Source organism: Mirounga leonina, unplaced genomic scaffold (genome assembly GCF_011800145.1).
Source record: "Mirounga leonina isolate KUSES-001 unplaced genomic scaffold, KU_Mleo_1.0 Mir_91, whole genome shotgun sequence".
In the NCBI taxonomy this organism is placed as follows: Eukaryota; Metazoa; Chordata; class Mammalia; order Carnivora; family Phocidae; genus Mirounga; species Mirounga leonina.
In genome coordinates, this window is record NW_023270839.1 from 41,393,484 (window position 1) to 41,406,514 (window position 13,031).

The 13,031-nt window shown below is 57.5% G+C and overlaps 1 protein-coding gene across 2 annotated transcripts in view; it reads left to right on the forward strand.

Moving 5' to 3' along the window:
• SMAD3 (SMAD family member 3) overlaps positions 1-13,012 on the forward strand; it is a 112,372-nt gene extending 99,360 nt beyond the window's left edge. For both annotated transcript variants that reach the window (XM_034994478.1, XM_034994479.1), the window contains 4 exons: positions 4,155-4,367; positions 6,361-6,498; positions 8,878-9,022; positions 11,482-13,012. In XM_034994478.1, the coding sequence (XP_034850369.1) occupies positions 4,155-4,367; positions 6,361-6,498; positions 8,878-9,022; positions 11,482-11,605 (620 nt within the window). In that variant the 3' untranslated portion in view covers positions 11,606-13,012. The remainder of the gene's footprint in view (positions 1-4,154; positions 4,368-6,360; positions 6,499-8,877; positions 9,023-11,481) is intronic.
• The last annotated feature ends 19 nt before the right edge of the window (positions 13,013-13,031 follow it).

The window sequence follows — 13,031 nt, forward strand, 5'->3', positions numbered from 1 at the left end:
CTTATGGGGCGGGGCCCAGATGAGTGACTGCCTGCCAGCTCAGCCCCTTGTCAGAGGGGGAGCCCCGGCAGCTCTGTCTTCCTTTTGGGGAAAGGGGTGTGAGCAGGTGACGTGCCTGCTAGATGAGTCACCTGGGCTTTCCTAAGCATTGAAGTCAAGGATTGGGCCAAATGGAGGGGAAGGAGGAGGGAAGTGGAAAAAGGAAAAGGATAAGGAGCTGGCTCTGCCAGTGAGTAAGTTGTTCTTGCTTTGGGGCGGGGCCTTGACCGAGGGAGAAGAGGTACCAGGGAGTGCTTGCAGTTGGATGAGGTGCTTCCGCTCCTGCTGGGAACGGGGGGGGGGGCGGGGGGGGGAGCTGGGGGCAGCGGGGAGACACTGCTTCTCCCCTGAAAGAGGCGGGGCTCCAGGGTGCAGCCCTGCCTGGTTGCAGCGGTCCTCGTGTTGCTGCACAAAGCTCTTGCTAGGGCCTCCTCGGGCTCTGCTCTCCGTGAGCTTCAGAAATTACAGGCGCCCCCCCGCCGCCCCCGACGCCAGCAAGGCAGTCGCCAGCCTGAGGGTCTCCCTTAGACTGTGCGTCTGGTCTCAGCTGCAGCAAGCTGCCCCCAGGCTGAAAGAGCGCCGGCTGCTTTCCCTGCACACCTTGTTTTGTCGTTGTCCTCAGTGACATAGGTTGGAACTGGGGCCCTGGGTGCGGCGACTCCGCCGTCCCGGGCCCACAGGAACTAACCCTTGGGGACAGCAGGGGCTCAAAAGGAAAGAGCTGTGAGGGACAGTTTCACAGCCGTGACCTGGGGTCGGTGGGGGGGGGGGACTGGCAGCGGGGACCGTGGGGGTCCCTGGGGACTGGAGTGTGGTGTCTCCGGGACGGGAGCTCACGCTGCCTGCCACAGGTGAGGTGGGCCCAGGTGAAGGCAGTTCATTCACATCCTGACCTTCAGCCTTTGCAACTTCAATGTTTTGCCCACCCCCCGCTTTTGATTCATAGTAGAAAGTTGATTTCCCCCTTCTGTCCCCCCTCCTTTTCCTTTACCGGATTTGGATCTCTTGCACATGTTTTTAATAGGCATCCCTTAATCCAAGTGTTGCCTTCTGGGTTTTATTCTGTTTTCTTTTCCTTAAACAAAACAGAAAGTCTACGCCAGCTTGGAATAGGGCTCGAAACCCAAGCCAGCCAGCACCGTTAGGCTGGCAGGGGGCCAGCCGTGAATTAAGTGCCCCCCCGCCACTCGAGAAGCCTGGCCGATACCATGCTGGTGGGGGCAGGGGGCGGAAGGCAGCACGAGCTGGAGGTTCCTGCGTCTCCAACACCTCTACTCTGGGAAGGGCGATTAGCACAGACTCAGCAGTCTGGCCGGGAGCAGGGCAGTGTGCAGGGGGCGGCCTTGGGCACGTGCCATTGTCTAGCCTGCCGGGTGTGCCGAGTCTTTGGCCTGAAGAAGCAAAACCACTGTCAGGGAGTCAAGTGCCCTTAGCCCTGTAGAGTCGTCCTCCCAGAGGAGCCTCTGAGTGGCATGTCTTCAGGTCCTTTTCAAGAAGCAACCTTATGCAAAATGGCCTCTTCGTTTGTTGGAAGACTCTTGGAATTCAGGCTGGCTGGCCTGACGGATGTGGGAGGAGAGGTTGCCACCTGATTCCTTAAAAGATTTCTTTTGAGACTTAGGGCCAGGACAAGCTTTGTTCCCCTGCAGAACTTGTAAGCATTATCTGTTCACAACCAGAGCCATGTAGCATAAGATGCTCCCTTTTTGCCTTGTCTGCTAGGAAGCTCAGAGCCAAGCTGAGTGCTCTGTCAGTAGCTATAGCCCATGGTTATCCTGTTTATAATGTTCTCCTTTCCCGAGTCCTGACTGTTTCTCTTGTACTTAACCATGGTGTGGATAAGTCTTTGGGGTGGGAAAAAAAATGAGGACATACATGCTGTTTAAAAAATAGGTTGCCATTTAAGGCAGAACCCAGAGGTGGTGACCATACATTTTGGTCTGCAGCACCCCCTTGCAGAAGTTCCTTGAGGAAGCAGCTGAGAGGTGCCAGGAGGGACAGAGGTGAAAGGCAGGACTTTTAGTTGTTTGTGGAGACTTGTGAATACGTGGCTGGGGGCACTGCTCCGGGTCAGTCCTGCTTCTGAACACAGGCCAGCTCATCCGTACCCTTCAGACTTTGCCTTGGCCTGACTGCACTGCTCTCCCCCCAACTCCCCAAACTAGCATCTCCTTAATTATGTGTCAGGCTTCCGAGTCCAGCGTTTTCCACCACACTGTCCAGTGTGTATCTGTAAGTTGCAGGGATGTTTGGATAAGGGCTCAGATCTGCTTGGGGGGCCTCTTGGGTTAGGACCCCAAGCCTGTCTCTGATTCTGAGATGCCTCAAAGCCCACATTTCCCCTGAGTGGTTCTGGCACCGTGTTACCCGATGGGTGGCCTGTGGCTTTTCTTCCTTTGATGGGTAGGCTGTGCCAGGGTTCCTGGGAGCCAAGCGCTCTCTCTCCTGTCTGGACTAAGCCCAGGGGGTGCTGGAAGGCTTTGTAATTTGGGGTGAGGACTCTGTTCTGTACTTTACCAGGGAAGCCAGGGCCAGCGCAGATCAGCCCTAGCTGCCTCTCCAGGCTGACCCACGCCAGCTGCACAGTGACCTGGATGCTCTGCGCTAGATGTGTCCCAGGAAAACTACAGTCACTCTCCAGGCCAGGAAGGCTCACACAGCAAGGCCAGCAGAACCTGCCCCTGGGCGCTGGTGCTCCGCAGCCCCTGCTCAGCACCTCTGGCCTCAGACACGTTGCCTGACCCCTTTGAGTGCTTGGATTATACTTGGATTTCTTGGGCTTTTTTTTTTAAGGTCTCCAAAGCAACATAGCTCACATTTTAGTGACCACATTGTTTAGAATATAGCTTATCTCATTGGAATGTCGAAGCATCGAGTGACGCCAGAGCTGGATGTGGCCCGTGTGGCTCAACCCAACCTCCGGGACACAGGCCACAAGCCCTGGTCGCCCCTGCCCCGTCACTCCTCCCTCCCCCATTAAAAGTAGCTTCGATCCCCTGCCTTCCCTCATCTTCCCCTCCCTCTCCCCTGGGAAGAGAGGAAAGGGCGCTTTGCCTCCCCTGCAGCGGAGGCCAGGACAGGAGCAGGACGTACTCAGGTTCACGTACATCATCAGTTCTAATCGTCAGCACCACGTAGCGAGTGCTTGAGGCGTGCCCCGCACTTCGTGGTTCCTCCCGGTCCATCCGCAGATAGCGGCCGAGGTAAAGAGGGCTCCCCGCCCCGTGGCTGCCGGGAGCCATGTGGAGGCTGAAGCTCCGAGCTGCCCTGGTTTGCTCACAGTCGCGCAGCTGGTCCGTGCCCCAGCGCCGAGTGCCTTCCAGGCCGCCTGGCGTTGCAGCTTGCACTCCATGACTTGGCTGACCCTCGAAGGCAGTGGTTTTCACCCAGGGGCTCTTCTGCTCCCTCAAAGATAGCCGGCACTGTCTGGGGCCATGTGTCCCTGTCCCGGCTTGGGCGGGAGAGACGGATGTGTGCCACTGAGAATTTCTTTTCGGTGACTTGGCATCTTAGCCACCTGGACAGACAGCATGTGGAGACATTTGGAAGATAGTTTCTCTAGTAAGAGCCGTGGACCTGGTTCACTCTGTGGGCCGAGCCTGTGTGGTCGGAGGCCCAGCGCCCTGTGCAGGCCCCTGGGCTGCGCCAGCCTTGTCATTTTACAGGCTCCGTCGCTGCCGCTCCACAGGCTAGGAGGGCCCGAGACCAGGCAGAGCCGAAAGCTGAAAGCCCTTTGGGAGGCCGAGATCACCATGGGACTCCGGGGGGTGGCCGCGTGGGTGGCATGGCGCCCCCGGGGAACCTGCCAGGCCTGTCCAGCGGGCTTGCCCAGGTGCTGGGTGGTGCCTGGCCCTCCTTGAAGACCGCTCCAACCCAAGGCCAGCCAGACAGACAGGGCCTCTGTGAGCTAAGACTAAATGAAAGCGGCCAGGCTAGTGGAAGGCTTTTCCAAACACTAGAGCATTGGATCCTGCAAGTTTAATGCAAGGCACGAGCTTCGGGGATCATAACCCTCGGAGGGGTACAGAAACAGCCTTACGGAGCATCCAGGGGAGCTCGCTGAGCAGCAGGCGACCTGGGGGCCCTTGACCCAGTAGCCTGGCCTGTCTCCCCAGACCTGCAGCCTGTCACCTACTGCGAGCCGGCCTTCTGGTGCTCCATCTCCTACTATGAGCTGAACCAGCGCGTTGGGGAGACATTCCACGCCTCGCAGCCCTCCATGACAGTGGATGGCTTCACCGACCCCTCCAACTCGGAGCGCTTCTGCCTGGGGCTGCTCTCCAACGTCAACAGGAACGCAGCCGTGGAGCTCACGCGGAGGCACATCGGTAAGGGCGCCCCGTCTCCCCATCCACCCCTCCTGCCCCTGCCCAGCAGCCCCAGCAGCCTCTGCCCAGAACCGACCTGCCCCCGCTGTGCCGCGCCTCCTGCTGGGACCTGGGGAGAGGACCCACTCCCCCAGCCAGCCCCCAAACTCTGTATTGCCCCGTTTAGGGGCCAGACCAGAAGAGTTCACATTGCCTCGTCATTCCCATTCAGAAACACAGATTAAGTCTGAAGAGGGGAAAGCCATGGAGGAAAACACTCAACTTGAGGGGACAAGAATGGCAAATCTATGAAAAGGGCAACATATGTATCTTAATAAACATACCCCTAAAGTACTGATAGGGGGATAGGTAGGCGGTGTCCGTTTTTAACGAACGATCTTTTATTTGTTAATTTCATATACAATTATTCTAGGCTGCCAGACCAGCCCTGGTGCTAACATTCTGCCTTCTAACATCCAGAACGTAGTAGGAGACCACTTGGCTTAGGGAAGAAGGAGCTGTGTGTGTGTCACTTGGATATTCATAATTTTGAGATCCTGAGTCCATCGGAAGGCCATCTCCACACTTGGAGACGGTGTAATAGGGTCCTGTCAGCCCAGAGCCCCCGGGGGTTGGCTCCAGGGCAAACTCCGGAGCTGGGCAGGACAGCAGGGGGTCTGGTCCTAAGTGAACCAGAGCACCCTGGATCTTGTTCTTACTATATCTTGGATTTTCATGGACGATTTCATTTGAGGAGAGGATTTTATGGTTAAGAGAAGAAAAGTTTGGAAGCCATGGGTCTGGGCCTGGGTGCTCGTTCTCCAGGGAATAACCTGCTGCCCAGGGGACAGCAGAGCCTTGCAGAGGCCACACCATGTGACCTAGTTGGTGACAAACAGCCCCCTGCCACTGAGCCTGCAGCCTTCCCAGACAGCCTCCCCATTTGTTTTACTTTAAAAAAGATACTGATCCTGGGTGGCATCCATAGGTGTTTACCTATTCTCCTTATGCTCCTTTACATTTTAAAAATAGTTCCCAAATTACCAAAACAAAACACATTTTTGTTCTTTCGGTTGGGGTCTTCCCACCTCTGCCTCTGCTCTTGACGGACATAACCCAGCGGCCCCTCCTTGTGGACCCCAAGTCTGCCCGTACCCCGCATGTCTGTGACACTGGGTCTTGTAGCACCCCCCAAGGAGAAAGGGGCACTGGGGCCATGGCGGGTTGAGGAGGCAGAATTCCCAGAGACCCCCTGGTTTCTACCCCGCTGGACGCTGTGCCTGTAGAATCTGGCTCCGTCCTCCAGCCCTCGGAGCCTCTTCCCCAGAAGGCAACAGAGGCCTTCCTGTGCAGGAGAAGAGAACCTCCCCGGCCGAGAGCAGAACTCATCGTCAGAGTGTTTACGTAACTGCTTGCTCGGACCGCAGAGCCAATTAAAAATAATTTCTGTCCATGTGGAATGGATTTTTAAGAGATGGAGGGAAAGTGAATGACATAAACCTATGGAATGTTGTAGAAAAATGCACGGGGGAGAGAACGTACGGGGGTGGCATGAAGCCATCGCTGTCCTCAAGGGCTCCTGGGAGTCTGCTCAGGAGGAGCTCTGCGGGTCTGCTGCGTGTCCATGGCAGTGGCCGCGGTAGCCGCTCACGCTTGGCGGGCGCTCGCCGTGTGCGCCTCAGCCACCCTGTGAGGCACGTGTTACCATCGCCCCATCTTCCAGGCGGAGAAACTGAGGCTCAGGGGCTGAGTAACTTGATGCTGGCCGACGGCTCGTCCGCGGCGGAGGCTGTTAGGCAGACTTACCCCGTGCCCCTTCGCCTCGTCATCCGCCACCTCCAGCGTCAGGGACCCAGTGCCGCCCCCACGTCCCCTGTGCGGGTTTAAGCTTGGGCCCTGGGTCCCGCTGGCCTGGTGAGACGCAGAGCAGCAGCCCGTCGGAGCCCGGCTGCAGCTGTCCCCCTCGCGAGCCTCCGCTGGTCCCGCCGGGCCAGTCTGACCCACATCTCCCTAGGGCGCGGCGTGCGGCTGTACTACATCGGAGGGGAGGTCTTCGCAGAGTGCCTCAGCGACAGCGCCATCTTTGTGCAGTCTCCCAACTGTAACCAGCGCTACGGCTGGCACCCGGCCACTGTCTGCAAGATCCCCCCAGGTACGCGCCTGGGCCGCCGGGCGGGTTCTCCTTCCTCTTCTGCTCCTCCGTGCTGCCACCGGCGGCCTGGCGGTGCCTCGCTCGGGTCTTTTCCGCGTCTGCCTGCCCTGCTGCGCTCTCCTTGACCCTGCGGGGGGCAGCCGCAGCCTCCGGCGGGCCTGCCTCTGATCCGTGCGTCCCTGCTCGTTGCCTTGGGCACACAGGGGCTCAGGCGCTGTGCTTTCCCCCTTCGCTCCACGAACTCGCACGGCATGTGGGCGCCGCGCCAGGTGCTTGAGGGAGACGGAGGGCTCCGGGAGGCCCTGCTGCTGTCCCCACAGGCCTTGCAGGCCAGCTGAGGGCACAAGACAAAGACACGCATGGGTTTAATACAAGGAAGGGTACTAAGTACCAGGCAAGCAGCACGGATAAGGTGCTCTCGGAGCCAGGGAGCAAAACTCATTGAACCCTTGGGATGGATCAGGGAAGGCTCCATGGAGGAGGCACGCAGGCATTGCAGGCTGGTCGGCATTCGACACAGGGTGACCGGCGGGGGCGCGTGGGACCTTGAAGGGCATTCCAAGCAGAGGGAACAATACGGGCCAGAGCCCGGAGGTGACGGAGGGTAGGGCACATACGGTGGCACTGGCTGGAGATGCCGTGTAAGAGACAGGAAATGTTTAGAAAGCATGATGGGGCCAGGCCACAGGAGGCCGTGAGAAAGTTGTGCTTTCACTCTGGGGAGCTCTTGCGGGTTTTCTGAGTGGAGCTGATGAATCCCACCCGTGCTCCAAGAAAGGCTGTCCGGCTGCACCCCAGAGGGTGGCGTGGAGAGGGCCACGGCCATGCAGCAACACGGGCAGAGACGGGCCCCGTCCGGGCCTCTGGACTTACAAAACCAAGGCCCAGAGCCCCGGCCGAGCCCGCTTGGCCCCGGCACGCAGCGCCAGGCCGTGCTGCTGGCCGAGCGCGGGCTGGGACCGGCGGGTACAGTGCGCGGCACGCGTTTCCTCGTCTCAGTAGCAGATGCTCTAGCGGAGCCGTGGGCTCTGGGCAGGGCCAGCCTAGGAAGGCAGAAGGTCTGAATGAACAGCGCTCTCGCTTTCCTGCGCATTGTGTGGTCGCGTTTACAGAAGACATCAATAGCTTTGCTCTCACTTAGCCCTCTCCAATTATCCTGGCTCCTCAGGCGAGGAGACGAGTTCAGAGAGGTTGAGCCACCTGCCCCAAGGCACACAGCTGGGCAGTGGCTGAGCCGGGATGAGCCACGGGGCCGTGTGGCCCCCGAGTCTAGTGCTCCTGCGCTTCTTGCTGCCCCAGGGTCACCACACTTCCCTTGGAGAAGATGAGAACCCGAAGCCCGGTTGTGTTCCTGGCATTGTGACCACTCCCGTCCCCAGCCCTTCCCCCACCTTTTTGGTGAGGGGGCCGTGGTGGGGTTTGTTAGCTCATAGACCATCAGAGCTGGGAGGACCTCAGAGGCCGGGCTTCCAAAGAGAAAGTGACCAGCCCAGAGTCACACGGCAAGATTAGGAGTCCAGTGTTGGCCCGTTAATAAACGTCGCCTTAGCTCACCTTCTGGGTATTCCCAGCATGTGCTGTTGTCTTTCTTTTTCTGACTGACACATTCCTGGCACCCGGGCGGTAGGACTTCAGGAAGATTTATTATAAACTTTATTTGGGCCTGTCTCTGGTTTTACTGCCTGGAGAGTTAGACACACGTCTTCACTTTGCTGCAAATGTCACCCTGACCCAGCCCTGTGCCCAAAGGCCAAAATGTGGCCCCAGTCTCGTGCTCCTTCCTGGTCCCAGGTGGCTTCACCAGGGAAGCCTGGGTGGAAGGTACCCTGGGACCCTCTGCCGAGCGTCCTGTTGGAGCGACAGGCTGAGGAAGGAGCCCTTCCTCTGGCCTGCTTCCCCTCCGTCTGATGTCAAGGGCTCCTGCTCCCCAGGCGGTCAGCCATGCCTCCCACAGCCGTGGGCATTCTGGCTTGGGCACCTTCTCTCTCTGGTCCCTGGAGTCCTGCCTTGGCCCTCTTGCCCAGGGCAAGGCCCAGCTCTCCAAACCATCTCTCTTGTTGTTGGTAGCCTACTTTAGAGTCTTCCTCTGCATTCCCTGGCTCCAGGAGCTGGAGCTTACAGGCCAGTGTTGAATCCACCCGTGTGTGTCAGCCACACCTCTCCATTGAGGTGAGGACGGCTTAGGGCAGGGACCGAGGGGGCCTGTCCCTAGCGTGGTGCTGAGTGTCGAGTGTGGGGCTAGCGCACGGAAAACTGTGTGCCACTTGAGCCCGGTGAGGTATGCCATTCTGGATGACCCAGGGGTGGCTTCAGCCAGGAGTGGGGCACTGGACACGTATGCCTCTGTCCCCACGAGTGCTGTTTTTGTTCTCTTGGCAGGGTGCAACCTGAAGATCTTCAACAACCAGGAGTTTGCCGCCCTCCTGGCTCAGTCCGTCAACCAGGGCTTCGAGGCGGTCTACCAGTTGACGCGGATGTGTACCATCCGCATGAGCTTCGTCAAAGGCTGGGGAGCAGAATACAGGTCAGGTCTGGGTGCCACATATCATGGGGACCTGAGTGCACATGACTCAAACAGCAGAGCAGGGGCCCCTCAGAGATGAGCTAGGCCACCCTCGCCCCAAAGAGCAGAGGCCAAGGATCAGTGGCCGTGGCCTGGCAGGCCGGGAGGGCCCGAGCCACACTGGGTAAGGAAGAGCCAGGCACTTCGGTTTCTCAAACACCATAAACACACATGTTCTAGTTCTTCCTCACCACCACCCTGGGCGGGGACGCTGGCATCACCCCCGGTGCATGGATGAGGGGACCAAGGCCCAGGGAGGGAAAGTGACTTGCCTGAAGTCACATCGTTAGCGGAAAAGCTGAGCCTAGAACTGTGCCTCTTGGCTGCTTCCTCGTTGTTCATTTTGGGCAGATGGTTTTAGGACGACCCTCTCCAGGGAGTTGTCTTCATCCTGTTCTTCCCTCCTCTGGGGCTCCGCCCCTGGGTGACCCTGAGGCTCTCCAGTATTAAAATTGAGAGGCGGATGGGAGAAGATTTGGGAAGTCATAAAGGAACAGTTTACTTGCTAAGAAAGCGTTTTTTCAGAATTTCAGATATTGGTTTAAACATGGCACTGGTCGGGTCTACCTGGTCAGTGCTGTCGAATCTCTCAGAACATTCTGGTTTGGGTTTAGCGAATCTGGTCCCTTTTCTTTCCACACCTAGACAGGATGTGTGCAAGGGCCAGGGCCATGTCCCCCTCCTGCCTCCGGCTTCCGCGCCAGACGCAGAGGTGCCCACATGTCAGCTGGGGCCAGCGCTTTGCAAGTGACTCCCCACTTCTCTTCATTTTTCCAGATGTTTGGAATCCATTTTGTTTTGTAGTCATTCTGCACCCAGGCCAAACCCATTTCAATATTGGCTCTGGGCCACCGTTTGTAATGAAATCCAGATGAGCATGACTTATGGAAAGTCAGATTCTCATTAGAGTATTTCGGCCCATAAAGTCCTCTTCTCTTTACGGTATTTTAGCTGCTCTGCCCTGTGTCTGCCCCACAGGACCAGGGAACACAGCACCTTGGTCTGTGGGGGTCTCTCTGAAATCCAGGATGAGTGACCAACTGAGAACTTACAGCCCGGTTATGATGGCCTGAGGCGATGAGCCCAGGCCCGAAGGCCCAGCCCGAGAGAGATTTTAGCCCACCTTTTGGCCCTGGCTGAAACCAGTTACGGGTCCAGAGTAAAATGTTTTAAAATTAGTATTTTTCTTTTAGTGGGGAAGGGAAATACTTAGATGGACCCCATTGGAAAAGAGCCAGAGAGAGGTCCTTTCGCTTCTTCCTACACCCAGACTTCAGTCCAGAGGACTGCACTCAGGCACCACGGGTCAGAGAGGCACCCCGGGGTCCACGAGGCCATCTAGAAACCTCCACCTGGGCCCAGCGTAGGCCAAGCAAGGCGGGCAGTGGTCTTGAGTGAGCAGCCCTCAAGCTGGCACAGCACCGTGGCCCTCCAGCTCCGTGTGCTGGGAAGAAGCCCCTCGGTGGCGGAAGCCTTTCCCTGGGGGCCCTGTGTCACCACTCGGGACATGCTGCCAACACGCTGGGTCCTGGGCGGCCCACCACGTCCCTGCCACCTGGCAGCCCCGCAGAGCAGCCTAACGGGCGGGTGCGGCCCCTTCCCAGAACAGTCTTGCCCTCCTTCTGCCTCTGTGCCAGAGAGAGTAAGGTTTCGTCCCTCCTGTGAGATGGCCAAAAGCGGCGAGGGCCTCGGGCGCAGGCCTCCCGCCTCCAGCCTGTACCAGCGCCCCCGGCCGGGGCAGATAGTCTTTGCTCACTGCAGGCCGTTGGGAGCTCGCCTGCGGGCTGCGTCATCAGCCAGCCAGTGCTTTGGGGAAAAGAAACGTGTGGTGTGCCTTGGTTTTTTCCAGTAATTGTTCCATGGCTCGCTCTGCTCGTAAGATTTTCCAAAATAAGGCCATAGATGGGAATTATATCAGCACATTGGGAACTGATGGCATGTGGATTCTGTCGGCGCTTTGCAAACAACACCCTCCATCAGACAGACACACGTCATCATGGCCTGCCGGGACTGGGCCTGGGGCTGGAGATGCGGCTGCCCATTCACGGCAGATGGGACCCTGGGAGACCTTTGCTCAGGCTGGAAGTTCTTCACTGGGGGGGCCTGTCCCAGAAACAGGTGGGCAAGTGGGATACCCTGGAATTTGCCTCACATGTTTAGCCCTTGAAGGGCTATCTCCTTCCCCATGAGGAGAACCTGACTTACTCAAGGCTCTTCCTAGTTGGAGGAGTTTGGCCTGGCAGTCTCAGCCATTTATTGGGACCTCCTCTAGAGCTGGGTCTAGCAAGGCGCCACGGACCTATCTCTGGCTCTGGGAAGAAGACTTTCACCAAAGCAGGAAAAGATATTCTGACTTGTAGGTGTGTCCTTCTGGACATTTTTGAAGTCTCCCACCCCACCCCTCTCCCTGTATCTTGCAGGAGACAGACCGTGACCAGCACCCCCTGCTGGATCGAGCTGCACCTGAATGGGCCTTTGCAGTGGCTTGACAAGGTCCTCACCCAGATGGGCTCCCCAAGCATCCGCTGTTCCAGTGTGTCTTAGAGACGTTGGGTGTGAAGGGGGAGGGTGGGGGGAGGGCGGGCTTGGGGGGAAAAGGCCGCGTAAGAGGTGGAGAAAATTGGAACTCAACTCACCATTGTCAACGAAGAAGAAATTTTTCTCCCTCCAATCAAAGCGGCCCCAACCTGTTTTCCAAAACGCAAAAGCAAATCCAGAGATGGATTTTCTGAACAGCTGTGTCTGCCGAACCCATTTGCCCTTTGGCCCCCACCTGCCCCCTCCTCCCAGCCCCCTTCTCTTTTGATGACAGCAATCTGGGATGTCACTGTCCAACAGGAAATGGCCATCGGTTCTGGACTGGAGTGTGAAACTCACCTTGGGTGTTCTAGGTAGGGTGGAGCCTGCAGGGGCGGGAGGGGCGGGAGCGGACCTGGAGCCTAGCCCTCTGGCACTTGTAACAAACGCTTCAGCGGGGCATTCCTGAGCCCCAGCCTCCAGCAGGCCGTCACCCCAGGAGCCGGATTGGCGAGGGGAGGGGGGCCCGCCTGTCCCTCTCCTCTCGGAGCGTACTGAGAAGGGTGAGCCAGTGTGTTCAGAACATGCACACGGGGCCGGGGGGGGGGGGGGTTGGTGGGACACCTCGTTTCGTAAACTTGTCCTTTCTCACTCTGACGGTTGGGGGGCCCGCCGAGGCTCGGCGCGTGCGCAGTGTATGGTTTCTCTTCTCGTGTCAATCTCCGAGATTGACGTGCAGTCACGTGAAGCAGGAGGCAGCCGCGGCGTCGGCGGCGCCTGAGCTGAGGCTGCCCTCCGCTGTGTGGGTCTCCAGTCCTCTGGAAGAGCGCGCTTGCTATTCTCATGCATCCGGCTCTCTTGGTTTACATAGTTGCATTAATTGAATGAGCTTTATCGGATGCTCATTTGAATGTTTATATTAAAAAAAAAAAAAATCCCGGGTTGGCACATTGACTGGGAAACCAGCGTGAGGGGCCCAGCAAGCTCTCTCTCAAGGTGAAGCTTTTCCAGGTTTTGTTGAGAAGACACCTGCCAGCACTTCTGGAAACTGAAATTAACAGAAGCAAATTCACCAGAAGGGAAAAATCTCAGGCCAACATAGACAAATGAAAAGGGCTATTAAATTTTTTTTTTTTACACCTTTGAAAATTGGAGGCTTGGTGCGCAGAGGTCGGCCATCTTTCCCCTGGGACGTACGATTATCTAGCTCGCGGCGGCGGATCCTCAGTGACAACTCTAGCAGTTGTGTTGTAGAAGAAGTACTGCTCCCGGTGGCAATTAGTGAGGAAACTGTTATAAATTATTTTAACTGGAAAAAAAGCCCTCCTTTTCGACTGGCCTTTTGCCGAATACAGCAGACAACATTGCCGCTTGCAATTGGTACTTTATTCCTCGTTTTTGTATGAAATGACTTTATCCCATCTTTTTTTGCATGGATTTCTACCAGGAAAAG